Below are 13,756 nucleotides of genomic sequence, written 5' to 3' on the forward strand. Positions count from 1 at the left end.
ACTACATCCTGACTGAACAGGCGTGCATCGAGGGGGGACTACAAATTGGCGTCCCGTGGAATACAATCTATATGCTATGGGTGATTCTGATTACAAACCCTACGGGATACTGATCTCCTCCTGGAAGAATTTCTCCTATTAGAATTTATGATGGAGGTGTAGAAAGAAATATCATTTCAGAGATAAGATCAAATCTGCAATAAATACTATTACACAGGAGATGGCACCAATTCATCTTAGGAAGGCAGTACTGTATGTGTGCAGCAAGACAATATGGAAAGAGCAATGTACATGGACAAGCTAAATCCAATGTATCCAGTAGCAGCTACCTGCAAAAGCATCAGGGAAATCCGAATTCAAGGAAAGAGGAAGGTCGAAAAATAATCATTTGTTGACTGCAATAGAAAATCAGTCTGCTACCTTGAGGACAGTGCTGCTATCATCACTGATCATATGCTCATAACAGAGACACACTGAAAGATATAAGGTTCCAGAAAGATGGCACCCCAATTCCTGGTAACATATGTTCATACACATTGAGTGCCTCCACCAAGATGGCTGATGGAAGTCTAACACACATGGGTACACTGGCTCTCACAGGTAGCTGCTACCTACCAATGAGAAAGCCTGCCAGATCAATAGGAAAATGTAAACACAGCTATATTTAAGTGATCTTCCTGATTCTGAACAAAATTTGTCTAGGGACAAGAAGGGGGTTATAATATCTGGTGCCTTTTTTCCCGATTCCATTGTCAAACCAACTGTTCCTGGGGCCCTTCTTCATTCTTCTAACATGGCTGTAGTGGCACTGTCATTCCATGCACCATGTACATTGGTAGTCAGACATTCCATGTGGTACTGTTGTATTTTGTCTCCACCAGAAGAATGGGTGGAGGCAAGGTGCACGCCAACAACGAACATCCACAACTTCATTGGCTGGTGCGGAGAATTCGCTGGTCTGTGCGCCTAGCTCTGCTGTCATAATTCCCCGGCGACCTTCTTCCCTTCCAGCCTCGGCGGTGTAAGTCCCCCTACCTCCTCCATTGCATCCATCGCTGTCAATATCCCCGGGCGGCAACCCCTCAAACCGCCACAGCTGTGGGCTCATAGGTCCGAAGTGATACTTCCCCCGACGACCTTCCCTGCCGGCGTCAGTGCTGTAATTCCTCCCCCCCCCCCCCCATCCTCTGCATTCTCCCACTGTCACTGCCCCCAGCGCTCTGCCTTCTTCTCCCATTCCTGCTCCGGTAAAGTCAGTCACCTGCTGTCAGTCTCCTCGCCAGCGTTGCATAATGCTTGCAATATGCGATGGCACCGAGGATACTGACAGCGCAGGAGCCGGGAAAAGGACAAGGGAGAGTGGCAGAGTGTCACTGCCCCAACGTTCTGCCTTCTTCTCCCGTCCCTGCTCCGGTACAGTCTAGTGCAGAAGCCGGTAAGGGTACAAGGGAGAGCTGCTGTGGGGTCAGTGGCACGACAAGGTGGGAGGGGACATAATGGAAACCCATTCTCCGGCCCAGCCAATCAAGTTGTGCGCGCTGCTTGTCGGTGTGCAGCTTGTCTCCACCCATTCTTTTGGTGGAGACAAGATACAACAGTACAATTCCATGGTGCTTTCTGACTGGTCAGCACTGCTCATATACTCAGTGTGTAATGTCTTGGACTATTGTCTTAGACTAGCGTTTAATGTATATCAGATAGTCTCAGAATCATCACTGCATTTGTGAGAAATACTCAGCACATACGATTTTCAGGTGAGTGAAAAATGCAAGTTGTTTCAATAGTAAAAATAGATTTTTTGTTTCTGGCTCCATAGTAAATAATGGTCAATTCCTGAACAGAATTGCTCAAAAATAGGATATGATGTGATTCTTGATCTCCCACTATCAGTGCAAGTGAAAAATTACTCATGTAAATTATCCCATTGAAAACGATGGGTTCTTGGGTTGTTTTCATGTGCAATTTCTGTGCAGCTCGCAACGCATAGAAATCCCACGTAAAACTCGCCAGTGTAAATACAATCGCGCGACGCGAGAGTGAACGGAAATGCAGAATTATGAAACCCATGCTTTTCAATGGTTTCCTTCACATTTGCGATGTTTCACTTATGCAATGTTGAGTGGAAAAAAAAATCACGACAATGTCCTGTCTTTCTGCATTTAGCTTTTTTTTTTTTTAATCTCCCATGTTTCCCTATGGAATCTCCTGTTTATCACATCGCATCACAACGCACAAACTTGCGATTTTCGTGCAACGCATTTTTAACATTAGAAAGTCCTATTGAATTTTGCGCTAAAAGATCATGGCAAAATTGCAAGTGGCAGTGATGTTTTTTGCGAGAAAAAGCAGTGCTGACACTCAACAATTACGGGGAAAAAAGATGCGATATTGCCGTGATTTTCTCACAGCAATTTCGCGATCGCCAGTGTGAAGAAGGGCTTAAGTGGAGGTGTGCTGAATAAGAATTCCCCTGTACTGCCACCTTGCAAGAATCAACTCTCCATATGTTGTACTACTGATTGACTTCCTACTCAATGGTCTTTTTGCTAAAAGATTTTGTAGATAAATACAACTTATCACCAGTTTACCAGTTTAAAAGGTACATCAGAAAGAAAATCAAATCCCAAATCCTAACGATACCCACTTACCTACTTGGTACCAGTTTACTGAAAAGTTGATTGACTTACTATTGAGTGAAAGGGAACATGATACTAATGTATTTTTCTTGGTTATTTTTCGGTTCAGTCAGCAATGACTACTGCCAACCTCCACCAGTAATAAGCAAAGGTAACCTTGTTGAAGCTCCATTGGCCAGCTATGAAAATGGCTCATTTGTGGAATATAAATGTAACAGCTTCCATCTAATGGAAGGGTCTAAAACTGTGTTCTGTAACCGAGGAGCCTGGTCCGAGTTGCCTAAATGTTTACGTAAGTAATCATTTTCTTAAAGTGTGTCTAATACGGTATAATTATCCTGTAATGAACATATTTTAGAATCTTGGTCATAAAAGTTCCAAAATTTCACAGAAGCCTTATGTACCTAAGTATTCAGGGAGCACATGGAGTCACTAAGTGACTAATTGTTCATGTCAAATTGAGCTCTACTTTACAAAATACCTCCACAATACCTCATCACGATTAGTCTATTTTTTTTTTTCATACAAATTTTAAGGTACACAGAAGTAAACTATGTACATGTAATAAGCTATGGGAGACGTATTAGGAATCTCACATGTGCATGAGACCTTAGAGAAGAAACATTTACTTTCCACTCTTAATTCTTGCAAATATGATACACATCCATATCTCAAGGTAATTAAAAAATCTTTAAAATATACACAAACCAACACTTAGTGTAAGTCTAAGACATGAGCAAGCAGAAAAGCAACCTAAGAAACGTAGTATATAAATGAAACATGGAGGGGGGGGGGACTGAAACCTTTTGATATGTTAAGGGTTTCAACAAGGGTCAGCAGGGATATACACTATGTTGACAAAAGTATATGGACACACATATAAAGTGATGACATTTGATTGTGTTTACATTTTTCAATACGGTAGGCATGCTTTCCACCACATTCTGATAGATGTGTTGAGGAATTTGCCTTCAGTCCCCGAGGAGTGCTTCAGACAGTGATGTGGGGGATGATGTGCGTGTTGGGTGTAGACGGATACAGAGTCCTAGTTCTTCCCAAAGATGCTCGATGGGTTGGAGATCCGGACTTTGACCTAGCTAATGAAGTTTGCAGACATTCTGCTCCTCAAACCATGCCACAACACTACGTGCTGTATAACATGGTGCTTGGTCATATTCGGGGAATAAATGGAGCTGTACCAAAGTAATACCACAGGATAGGTGATGCCACATTGTCCGGAATGTCTCCGTACTCACTGGCATTGAGGGTGGACTTCATTATAACCAATGGCTCTAGTCCTTCCCAGCAGAAATACCCCCACACCATAACAGAACTTTCGCCAGCCAAACTTCATTCTTGAGACGATGCAGTCACGTAGAAACCACACTCAAGGCAACTGCCCCACCCAAGTGCGGCCATCCAATCAGAAGATGGTGTACCATAATTCAGCTGTCCACAATACTTGTTTCCACTCATTTATAGTCCAAGAATGACGCTCCAAGCACCATTGCAGACACCTCTGTGTATTTACTGCTGTCATGTTGGGCTTTTGTTCAGCTGCTTGTCCATGGTAACCCAAGGCATGTAGTTTCCTACGTCTGATTCTGGTCTAATGAATGTTCCAATAGCCTGTAAGACCTCCTGCATGTTTCAACAGACGATGTGTATGATGCCTTACCAACTTGTTGTCCATGTTTTATCAGATTAATGCACTAGGCACACACCAGATGTTTTCCATTTCCGAATAGCATTGCCAACACTGGACTTCGCAATGTCCCATACTGATTGGTTGCGCAGGTGACATCCCACCACCATACCACCTCGTTGGAAACCTGTTAGCTCTACATCTCATAACATTCTGATGGTTTCTGTACTGGGATATGGCTGTGTGATACTCTTCTTTATACCTACTGCTCACGCATCCGATTTGCACATCTCCTTCGCATGACAACACAGAAATGGTGGGTGTTAAATGCAAATTCAGTATAACTAAAGGCCCTTTTACATGGGCCAACAGCCTTTTGGACGACTGCATGAGCGCTGACATCACCACTAAAGTTTGCAGCGCTCGTGCAAAACATTCAAACAGAAAGTCTTGCCGCTGGCTCGCTGGCTTCTCGTCAGCGCTTCACCTCCTATGTGAAGCACTGAGCAGAGAGCATTCACATGGAACAACAAGCCAGCATGTTAACACGCTTTTTTTAAGCTGACTGAAAAGTCAGCTTAAACAACTGCTAACGACAAGTGATTATTTTAACATTCACACTGAACAATTATTGCTCAAAATTCGAATTTTGAGCGCTAATCGTTACGTGTAAATGGGCCTTTAGCCACAGTTCACACCACGTTCACTTGGAAATCTTCTCTTGATATATTGTGTCTAACTGCATTAATACAACTTGGCAGCTACGTGCAACTGTATAGGCACACTTTTGCATACATGCATGACATGCCTTTGGCAAACAGTTTCAAACGTTATCATCAAAAGCCGTGTGAACCGAGTCTAAGTATTAAAATTTCATTAGATTATACAATATGTGCAATACAATCGACTTTTATAGGTGTGGCTTCTAAAGATGTCATTTGAAGGTACATTTGCATGGGGCAATTATCGCTTAAAGTGTCAACGGAAACTTTGAATTCGGGCTATAATTGTCCCGTACACAGGCAGCGGCTGACAGGGCACTGAGCGAGAAATCGGTAACTTGTCAGTTGCTTAGTTTTTTAGCAGAACTAAAAGCCTAGTGACTATCAGGCTGTGTAAACAGGAGCCACTCAATGTTTGAGCGACTCCTTTTTACTGTGAATGAAGACAGGTGGGCTGAAACGATCCCGGCCCACTCCACCTCCATTGACTGAACGACTTTCACTCCTGTGCAAAGCAAGAGAGCAATAGTCAGGCAGTAGCCTGTGGGACATTTGTGGGCACTTGACAGTCTTCCCGTGTAAAGGTACCTTTACTCCAGTATAGAGCTGTAACTTGAAGCTCCTGGGCCCCAATGCAAAGCCTGTAACGGGGCCTCCGACTATAATGCTTTTTTCATAGAACTGGGCTCCCTATATAGAGAAGAGAGGCCTAATGGACCCCCTAAGGATCTTGGCCCCGGTTGAAACCGCATCCCCTATAGTTACGCCAGTGCTCCAGTGTAACATTGAAGATTATGTTTTCTCAAAACACACATGTATTTCTTACTCTGCAGAGCCCTGCACCCTGACTGTGGCTGACATGCAAGAAAGGAATTTGGAGCTTCAGACAAGTTCAGACTTACACTCCAACTTTTTACATGGTGATATGGTGGAATTTCAGTGCATGGATGGGTTTGAGTTGCCGATGTACACTGAAGTGAAAGGACTGTGTAAAAATGGTCAAATTCAGTATCCTACATGCAAAAAGAAAGGTATAAAATGAACTACATACTTATTAACTCTCAATGTTACAATCATGAATTGGCTTACACAAATGCTTTTTTTTCCTGTCTAGCGGCATTGAAAGCTTGTGGTCCTCATCCTAAAGTAGAGCACAGTATAGAACAAGTTCATGAATCTGGCTCTGTGGTTGTGTACCATTGTTCCCAACATCACTTCTTGGATGGACGCAGTACTATTCACTGCTCAAATGGGCAATGGGAATCACCACCAACTTGTATAGGTAATGTAATCTTTTGAACACCCATACATAATGTCATGAGATACAAGACATCATCATTAGTGTTTAGTTAGGGTGAGCGTTATACAATGTAAGATGCTTATATTGCTACAAGGACTGAATGGGATCATCAGTTTGGAGCTGCACGGGATGTAAAGGTTGGGTGAGAAGGTGCCCACTGTATTTGCTATGGCTGACGGAATTTAAACAGGTTTCCGGTAACATTATCCCCTATCCACAGGATAGCTGATAACTAGCTGATCAGTGGTGGTCCGACAGCTGGAACCCCCTCTAATTGCCAAAACGGAGGTCCCGTGTCCCCCCAAGAGACAAGTAAAATGAATGGCAGCAGCCTGCATGCTCAGCCATTACTCTATTCATTTCAATAGGACCACCAAAAAACCATGTTCAAGCTCTCTGCAATCTCTGGCACTGTCAATGAAATGAATGCAGCAGGGTGCAGCACAGGTGCTGCCACTCCATGTGTTTTACCAGTCTCTCAGAGGACAAGAGTCGCCTTTTCTGATGATCATTGGGGTCCCAGCATTCAGGCTCCCATCGATCAGCTAGTTATCCCTTATCCGCAACGTAACCCTTCTCATGCCAGGATGTGTATATATACGCCCTGGGTGGGAAGGGGTTCCTGTGAAATGACATGTATTTAAGTCATAGGATGTTGCGGGCTTGGGAGTAACTTCTGCAGCAATAACGGAGATTATAACACAAATCCCCGATATTAACGCCTTACATGCAACGCTCAATGTTGATTGTTGCATGTACTGTGTTAACAGAAGTTGGGCACTCACTTTGTGATGTTAATGGCCCTCTGCCATGAAATTGTGGAGGGCCAATGGGTTGTCATGGCAACCAGATGCCATGGCAGGTTTAAGTCCCATACAGGGAAATAAAAATGTAAAAAAGAAAATTAGTAAAAAAAAAACCTACTTTTCTGAGCATGTTTCCTCTTTATTGTTAAAAGAAAAGTTTGGTATTGTAGCATCCATAATCACTTGTACAATAGCTTGAACAAATTTTTTATCCCGCACGGCAAACACTATAAAAAAAAAAGAAATCCAAGCCAGAATGATTTTATGGTACATTTCACTTCCCATAAATGCAATAAAAGTGATCAAAAAAAGAGTTATATGTACCCCAGAATAGTACAAATAAAAACTACAGCTCGTCTTGCAAAAAAAAAATCCCGTCTATGTAAAAATAAAACAGGTATGGGTCTTTGAATGCAGAGATGCAAATAATTTGTTTTATTTTTTTTCTCCAAAAAGAGAGTTTTAATTGGGCAAAAGTGGAAAAACTAAAGTATCTCATTTTGTTATTATTGTAATTGTACCGACTCGCAGAAAAAAGTTGTTTATCATTTATAACTGCATAGTTGATTTTATATATATATATATATATATATATATATATCACATTTGTTTTTTTACTCTGCCCCCCAAAAGAAATACAATAAATTATACATACCCCCAAATGATACCAATACAAGCTACGGCGTGCCATTCAAAAAACGAGCCCTCACATGGCTATGTCGATGGAAAAATAAAAAAGTTATGACTCTTGTTGTGGTGATGAAAATTCAAATAAAAAGTTGCGTCCTTAAGTACAAAATAGGCCACATCTTTAAGAGGTTAATGTTACTGGATTACCCCTTTAAGACACAGTTGTGTACCTAAATGTTAGCACCTTACATTGGGTTTGTCTTACTTAGGTTCGCTACCTTTAAAGGGGTTGTCCCGCGCCGAAACGGGTTTTTTTTTTATTCAATAGGCCCCCCGTTCGGCGCGAGACAAACCCAATGCATGTATTAAAAAAAACTAACGTTTAGTACTTACCCGAATCCCCGCGCTGCGGCGACTTCTTCCTTACCTTACTAAGATGGCCGCCGGGACCTTCACCCACAATGCACCGCGGGTCTTCTCCCATGGTGCACCGTGGGCTCTGTGCGGTCCATTGCCGATTCCAGCCTCCTGATTGGCTGGAATCGGCACACGTGACGGGGCGGAGCTACGAGGACCAGCTCTCCGGCACGAGCGGCCCCATTCACCAGTGAGAAGACCGGACTGCGCAAGCGCGTCTAATTGGGCGATTAGACGCTGAAATTAGACGGCACCATGGCGACGGGGACGCCAGCAACGGAACAGGTAAGTGAATAACTTCTGTATGGCTCATATTTAATGCACGATGTATATTACAAAGTGCATTAATATGGCCATACAGAAGTGTATAACCCCACTTGCTGCCGCGGGACAACCCCTTTAACAAATATATTTTGAGATATTTTTCTAGGACCATAAAATAATGTTAATCTGTACTATGGTGATTTGTCATTTATTGGACTATAGAAATGCAGATACTGTAACCCTCAAAGTCTTCAATCTGTTCCATTCTCTCTACAGTACCGTGTGTTCTATCCACAGAAGAGATGGACAGAAGCCATGTGCGTCTACGGTGGAGCTTTGATAGCAATTATATTCTACATGGAGAATTTGTAGATTTCTTATGTAAACTAGGATATGAAAATGATGAGCAAAGAATGGCTTTTGCCTTAAGGAGTCAGTGCAGATCTGGGCATCTTACCTATCCAAAATGTATACCAAGGCAAAGATAAAATTGCAAGTTGTGTATGTATCTGTATGTGTACATGTGTGGAATACAGAAACTGTAATAAGTACAATTCTTTATAAAGGTACTAGACCTCAGCTTGTTTTAAAAGAGATTTCCTAGAATTGATACTTATCACCTATACACAGGATAGCTTATAAGTGTCTGACTGTTGGGATCCCCACTTATCAAGAGAACGGAGGTTACCCCTTTTGAATGGTGTGGCAGTCAAGCATGCATACTGCCACTCCATACGAAGCCTACAAGACTGATGGAAATATGCTCTTTATAAAACAAAAATTAAAAATCCAAGCACCAGAAAGAGTTGTCGCTTTGCAGCAAAACTCGGCATGCAGTTACACCTCAGGCAGATATACAAATGATTAGAGTTGTGGTGATTAGATGAACAGTATTGCCACCTGAGGTCCTAAAGTGGTTCCACCTTTGGGCTATAAAAAGGCTCTCCAAGGCTACTTGTGTGTACTGGACCTCTTTTTCTGCTTGTTGACCACTGCAACGTAATCAATGAGTTTGAAAGAGGGCGCCTTATTGGAATGCGAGAAGCTGGATGGTCATATCAATGAATTACCCGCTACTGGGGCCGATCTATCCAGACTGTTAGGAGGTGGTGGGATCATTGGATGTGTGAGGGTATGCATACAAGGCAAGTGGTCTCAGGACGTCCTCGATAGACCAACAGTAGAGAGGATCATCTGAATGTCCTACAAGCACGACCAGCTCCAACTGTTTCATTGTGCGCAATCCAGAGACAGGTGGCGCCATCCTTACACCCCAGTGTCTGTCTGAAACATTTCCAGGCACTTGGCTGAAGGACATTTAGTCTCTCAGTGTCCATTACGTGTACCGCCTTTGACACCCACCCACCATCACCTTCGTTTGCAGTGGTGTTGTGAATGACGTAACAGGACTGCTACAGAGTGGAACCGAGTTGTCTTCAGCAACGTTCGTGTCTGGAGACCTAGTGGTATGCACCTCAATCCTGCCTTTGCTGTGGAGCAGTACACTGCCCCACTGCTGGTGTGATGCCCTGGGGGGGCCATCATATATGACAGTCGGTCACCCCTAGTAGTGGCATGAGGGACAATGACAGCTCAGCGATATGTCCAGGACATCCTGCAGACACGTGTTCCTCTCATGGCGGCTTCCAAGAGGCATTTTCCAGCAGGATAATTCTTGACCACACACGGATGTCACATGAATGCCTCCATTACATTGCCACACTTCCACGGTCTGCCTGATCACCAGCTTTATCGCTACTAGAACATATATGGGACAATCTGGGATGACAACTTCAACAGCCTACAAGATTGCATGATCTAAATGCTTAGTTACAATAAATGTGGACTGATATGCCTCAGGATACCATACGGAACCTGATTGCCTACATGTCCATCCAAGTGGCAGCCCAACAAGGTACTAAAGCCTCCCTTTAAGTGTTCAGTTTTCTACAATAAGTTACCCTTTTGCTCTGATATTCTAATCACTTATTTATATTAATGATATAATCACACAGAACGTTTCATTTGATTCTGATAACTCCTTCTAGGTGCTTGATTTCTTTTTTTACAATGAGTATAGCTGAGTGGATAGGTGACAAGTCTTAATTCTGGGAAAACCCATTTAAAGGGTTATTTAGACATCTATAAATGATAGCGGGGAACCCCTAGGACCTCCATCTGTCGTTAAACCTGGGGCCACCTGACCCACATTTAGATGTAAAAGACATGCAGTGAAGCTACAAAAAAAGAGGAACAGAAGGATCTCAGAGCGTTTCCTGTCATATTTTGTATCATTTGAATGGGAAATAAAAATCATTTTTCAAACAAAATTCAATGTTTCTATGAAATAATATCTTTGACATAAGTGCCATGGAGCACCACTTGCCAGAACACTATCCCTGTGGTAACCTAGTATGGAGTTTGTGTACTTAAGGCCTGCTTCACACGGGCTACAAAATTGCATGATTTTGTAGCGATGCAACAGGACTACAAAACTCATGTATGTGAGGCTCATGGTTTCCAATGCGTTCTTTAGGGCTACAAAACATCTCATGTGAAAGAACCCATTGGAAACCACGGGCTTCACATACAGGCGTCTTGTAGCGATGTTGCATCGCTACAAAAGCATACTATTTTGTAGCCCGTGTGAAACAGGCCTAAAGAGCTTATACAACTACATAAAATTGCTTCACAGCCGCTCTGTACTTCATGGTTACTGCTAGTCAGAATATGGGACTACTGCAGCCAATCACTGGCTATGGAAGGTCTCAGTTATGGCCAGTGATTGGCTGCAGAAGTCACATGTCCTGTTCTGCAGCAACCAGGAAGTACGAATTATATTAGATTGCTAAATGGTGCCTTGTACTAAAAACTACCAAAGTAAGCTCCATGCAGACATCAAGAGCAATGCATACTCGGAGATGTCTGTAGCAGTGGGAGGACAGCTCTAGGATATCATGCAGGCTTGTAACTAGTAATTAATACTAATAAAGAAGTGTATTTAAAAAATTATGTAATTTGTATGTAAGTTAATTGTAAGCATAACTTCTAAAACTGCTTTCAAAATGGAGGCACATTAGTGATAACACTACCCTTAAAAGGGGTTTAACCACGATTAGAAGTTGTCCCCTATCCACAAGATAGTGCATAACTTGCTGAACATGGGGGGTCTCACTGCTGAGATCACCGCCGATCAGTGATCTTGTGGATAGGGAATAACTTCTAATCTTGGAACAACCCCTTTAACTCTATAACAACTGCCCATATGTCTTTTGACGGCGGCCGAAGTATAGTAGTATATTAGAAAAATGATAAAAGATGCTGATAATCAAGTCCCCTAGTGGTGCAAAAATAAAAAAGTTTAAAAAGTCAAGAAAAAAAAATTTGTAAAATAATAAAACCTTCAAAATTCCACCTTTCCCCCTTCAGTATGTAAAAAAAAAAAAAAAAAAAAAAAAAAAAATCACACGTCATCTCTAAGTTTGTAATGACCCTAAGAAAAAAAAATTTGTACATTACTTAACCCGCACAGTGTACGTCTTAAAAAAAAAAATACAAAAAAGGTGGCGAAAATAGCTACTTTTTCCTATTTCGCCTTACAAAAAATGGAACAGAAAGTGATCAAAACTTTGTATTGATCAACAAATGGTACCATTAAAAAGTACAACTCATCCCGCCAAAAACAACTGTTGAAAAAAACGAAAAATGTCAGGGGTCTTTGAATACAGCGCTATATAAAAAATACATTCTGAAATGTGTGAAAAAGATGCAAAAATGTTTTTAAAAATCTACATAAATTTGGTATTGATATAATCATAGTGGCCTGCAGAATTAATTTCGCACATCTTTCGTATTGCACAGTCAACGCCTTTAAAAAAACATGCCACAATTGTAGATTTGGTTATTCTTGCCACAAGAAAAAAATGGAATAAAAAGTAATCAAAACATTAGATGTTAACAAAAATTAGATAAATGAAGACTAGAGTTCATCCTACAAAAACAAGCCCTCATAGAGCTCAGTCGGTCGAAAAAATAAATTGCTGTGGCTCTTGGAATTCAGTGACACAAGAGCAAAAATATGTCTTTTTGTGTATAAAAGTAACAAAACATAGAAAAACTGTGCCCCTCACCGGTATCACCACGGTTCCATTAAAAGTGAATGGGGTGCTAGTGCACTTGCGTGACCAGCACTATCTTTAGTGTCTTTCTCACTGCCGAAGGGAAGAATCAGCAAGTTATCTCCATTTAAAGGTACACTGGCTACACTTCTTAGATGTGGCAGAAAAAAGAAGCCATCACCGTCTGCTACTAGATTACTGAGGAGGAAAGCGGTCAAAAATTCTTCAGTGACTCCAAAAGAGCTGCTTAAAGAATTGTTGCCGGAAGGCACACAGGTTTACATCCGCACAGTAAGGTTAATACTAAACACTGGAAGGTCTTCATGCCTAAACTCCAAGACACTCAGCTCTACTAACCCAAAAGCAGAATAAAAGTCGTCTCTAATATGCTCAAAACCGTATACCAGGAAATCAGCCACAGTTTTGGCATTCTGTTGTGGAATGATGAAACAAAATGTGAACTTTTTGGCCCTATGGATCAACAGTATAACTGGAAGAGAAATGAAGCATATGCTGAAAAGAACAGCCTGCCTATGTATAATGCGATAAATTGCTGATCAGTCCATTCATGCAGACCATCAAATTATCGACACTTTGCTGCTGCATCCTTCAGTTTAAACAGGCAGTTGATCATCTATAAACAACTGCCTGTTTACTGTGAATGGAGGCAAGGGTCCCAGAATGATCCCCGGCCCGCTCTGCCTCCATTCACTGAGCAATGATCACTTCTGTGTGAAAACACCAGAGCGATCATTGCTAGGAAAGCTGTTGGGTGCTTCAGCATCCAATAGTTGTCCCGTGTAAAAAGGTCTTTAGATTCCTTAGGAACACTGTAAAAGGTTAAATTTGGCTACGTATCACCTTTTCAGCAGGTCATAAAAGCAAAAGGGTGCTCTACTAGGTACTAAATACTTTCATCATGAAAGGGTTCAATGACTCAGAGAGTGCAGCAGTCATTAAAAGTGGCAGTCTGTGTTAAATTTGGAGAGACCACTTGTTATAATAGTCGCGTTGAGCCATTTAAAAATTGTTCTTGTTTGGCTGATTTTTAATTTTTTGGGGAAATTTTGCATATAACCCTAATTTGCACAGGGGAACAGTGTAGGATGAATGATTTTAATTTGCATTGTATGTGTTAAATATCTCCAGAAATGCAGAAGTCACCCAAATCATTTCCTTTTTGACAAATACAATTTTATTTGTTATATTGGCTGAATG

The 13,756-nt window shown here is 41.7% G+C and overlaps 1 protein-coding gene across 1 annotated transcript in view; it reads left to right on the plus strand.

The window, feature by feature from the left end:
- Window positions 1-8,964, plus strand: part of LOC136620289 (coagulation factor XIII B chain-like) — a 35,830-nt gene extending 26,866 nt beyond the window's left edge. Inside the window, exons 8-11 of the mRNA XM_066594990.1 lie at window positions 2,746-2,928; window positions 5,837-6,034; window positions 6,118-6,285; window positions 8,697-8,964. Of these exons, the coding sequence (XP_066451087.1) occupies window positions 2,746-2,928; window positions 5,837-6,034; window positions 6,118-6,285; window positions 8,697-8,908 (761 nt within the window). The 3' untranslated portion in view covers window positions 8,909-8,964. The remainder of the gene's footprint in view (window positions 1-2,745; window positions 2,929-5,836; window positions 6,035-6,117; window positions 6,286-8,696) is intronic.
- Window positions 8,965-13,756: the final 4,792 nt, after the last annotated feature.

The sequence above is a fragment of the Eleutherodactylus coqui genome, chromosome 3, assembly GCF_035609145.1.
Source record: "Eleutherodactylus coqui strain aEleCoq1 chromosome 3, aEleCoq1.hap1, whole genome shotgun sequence".
Lineage (NCBI taxonomy): Eukaryota > Metazoa > Chordata > Amphibia > Anura > Eleutherodactylidae > Eleutherodactylus > Eleutherodactylus coqui.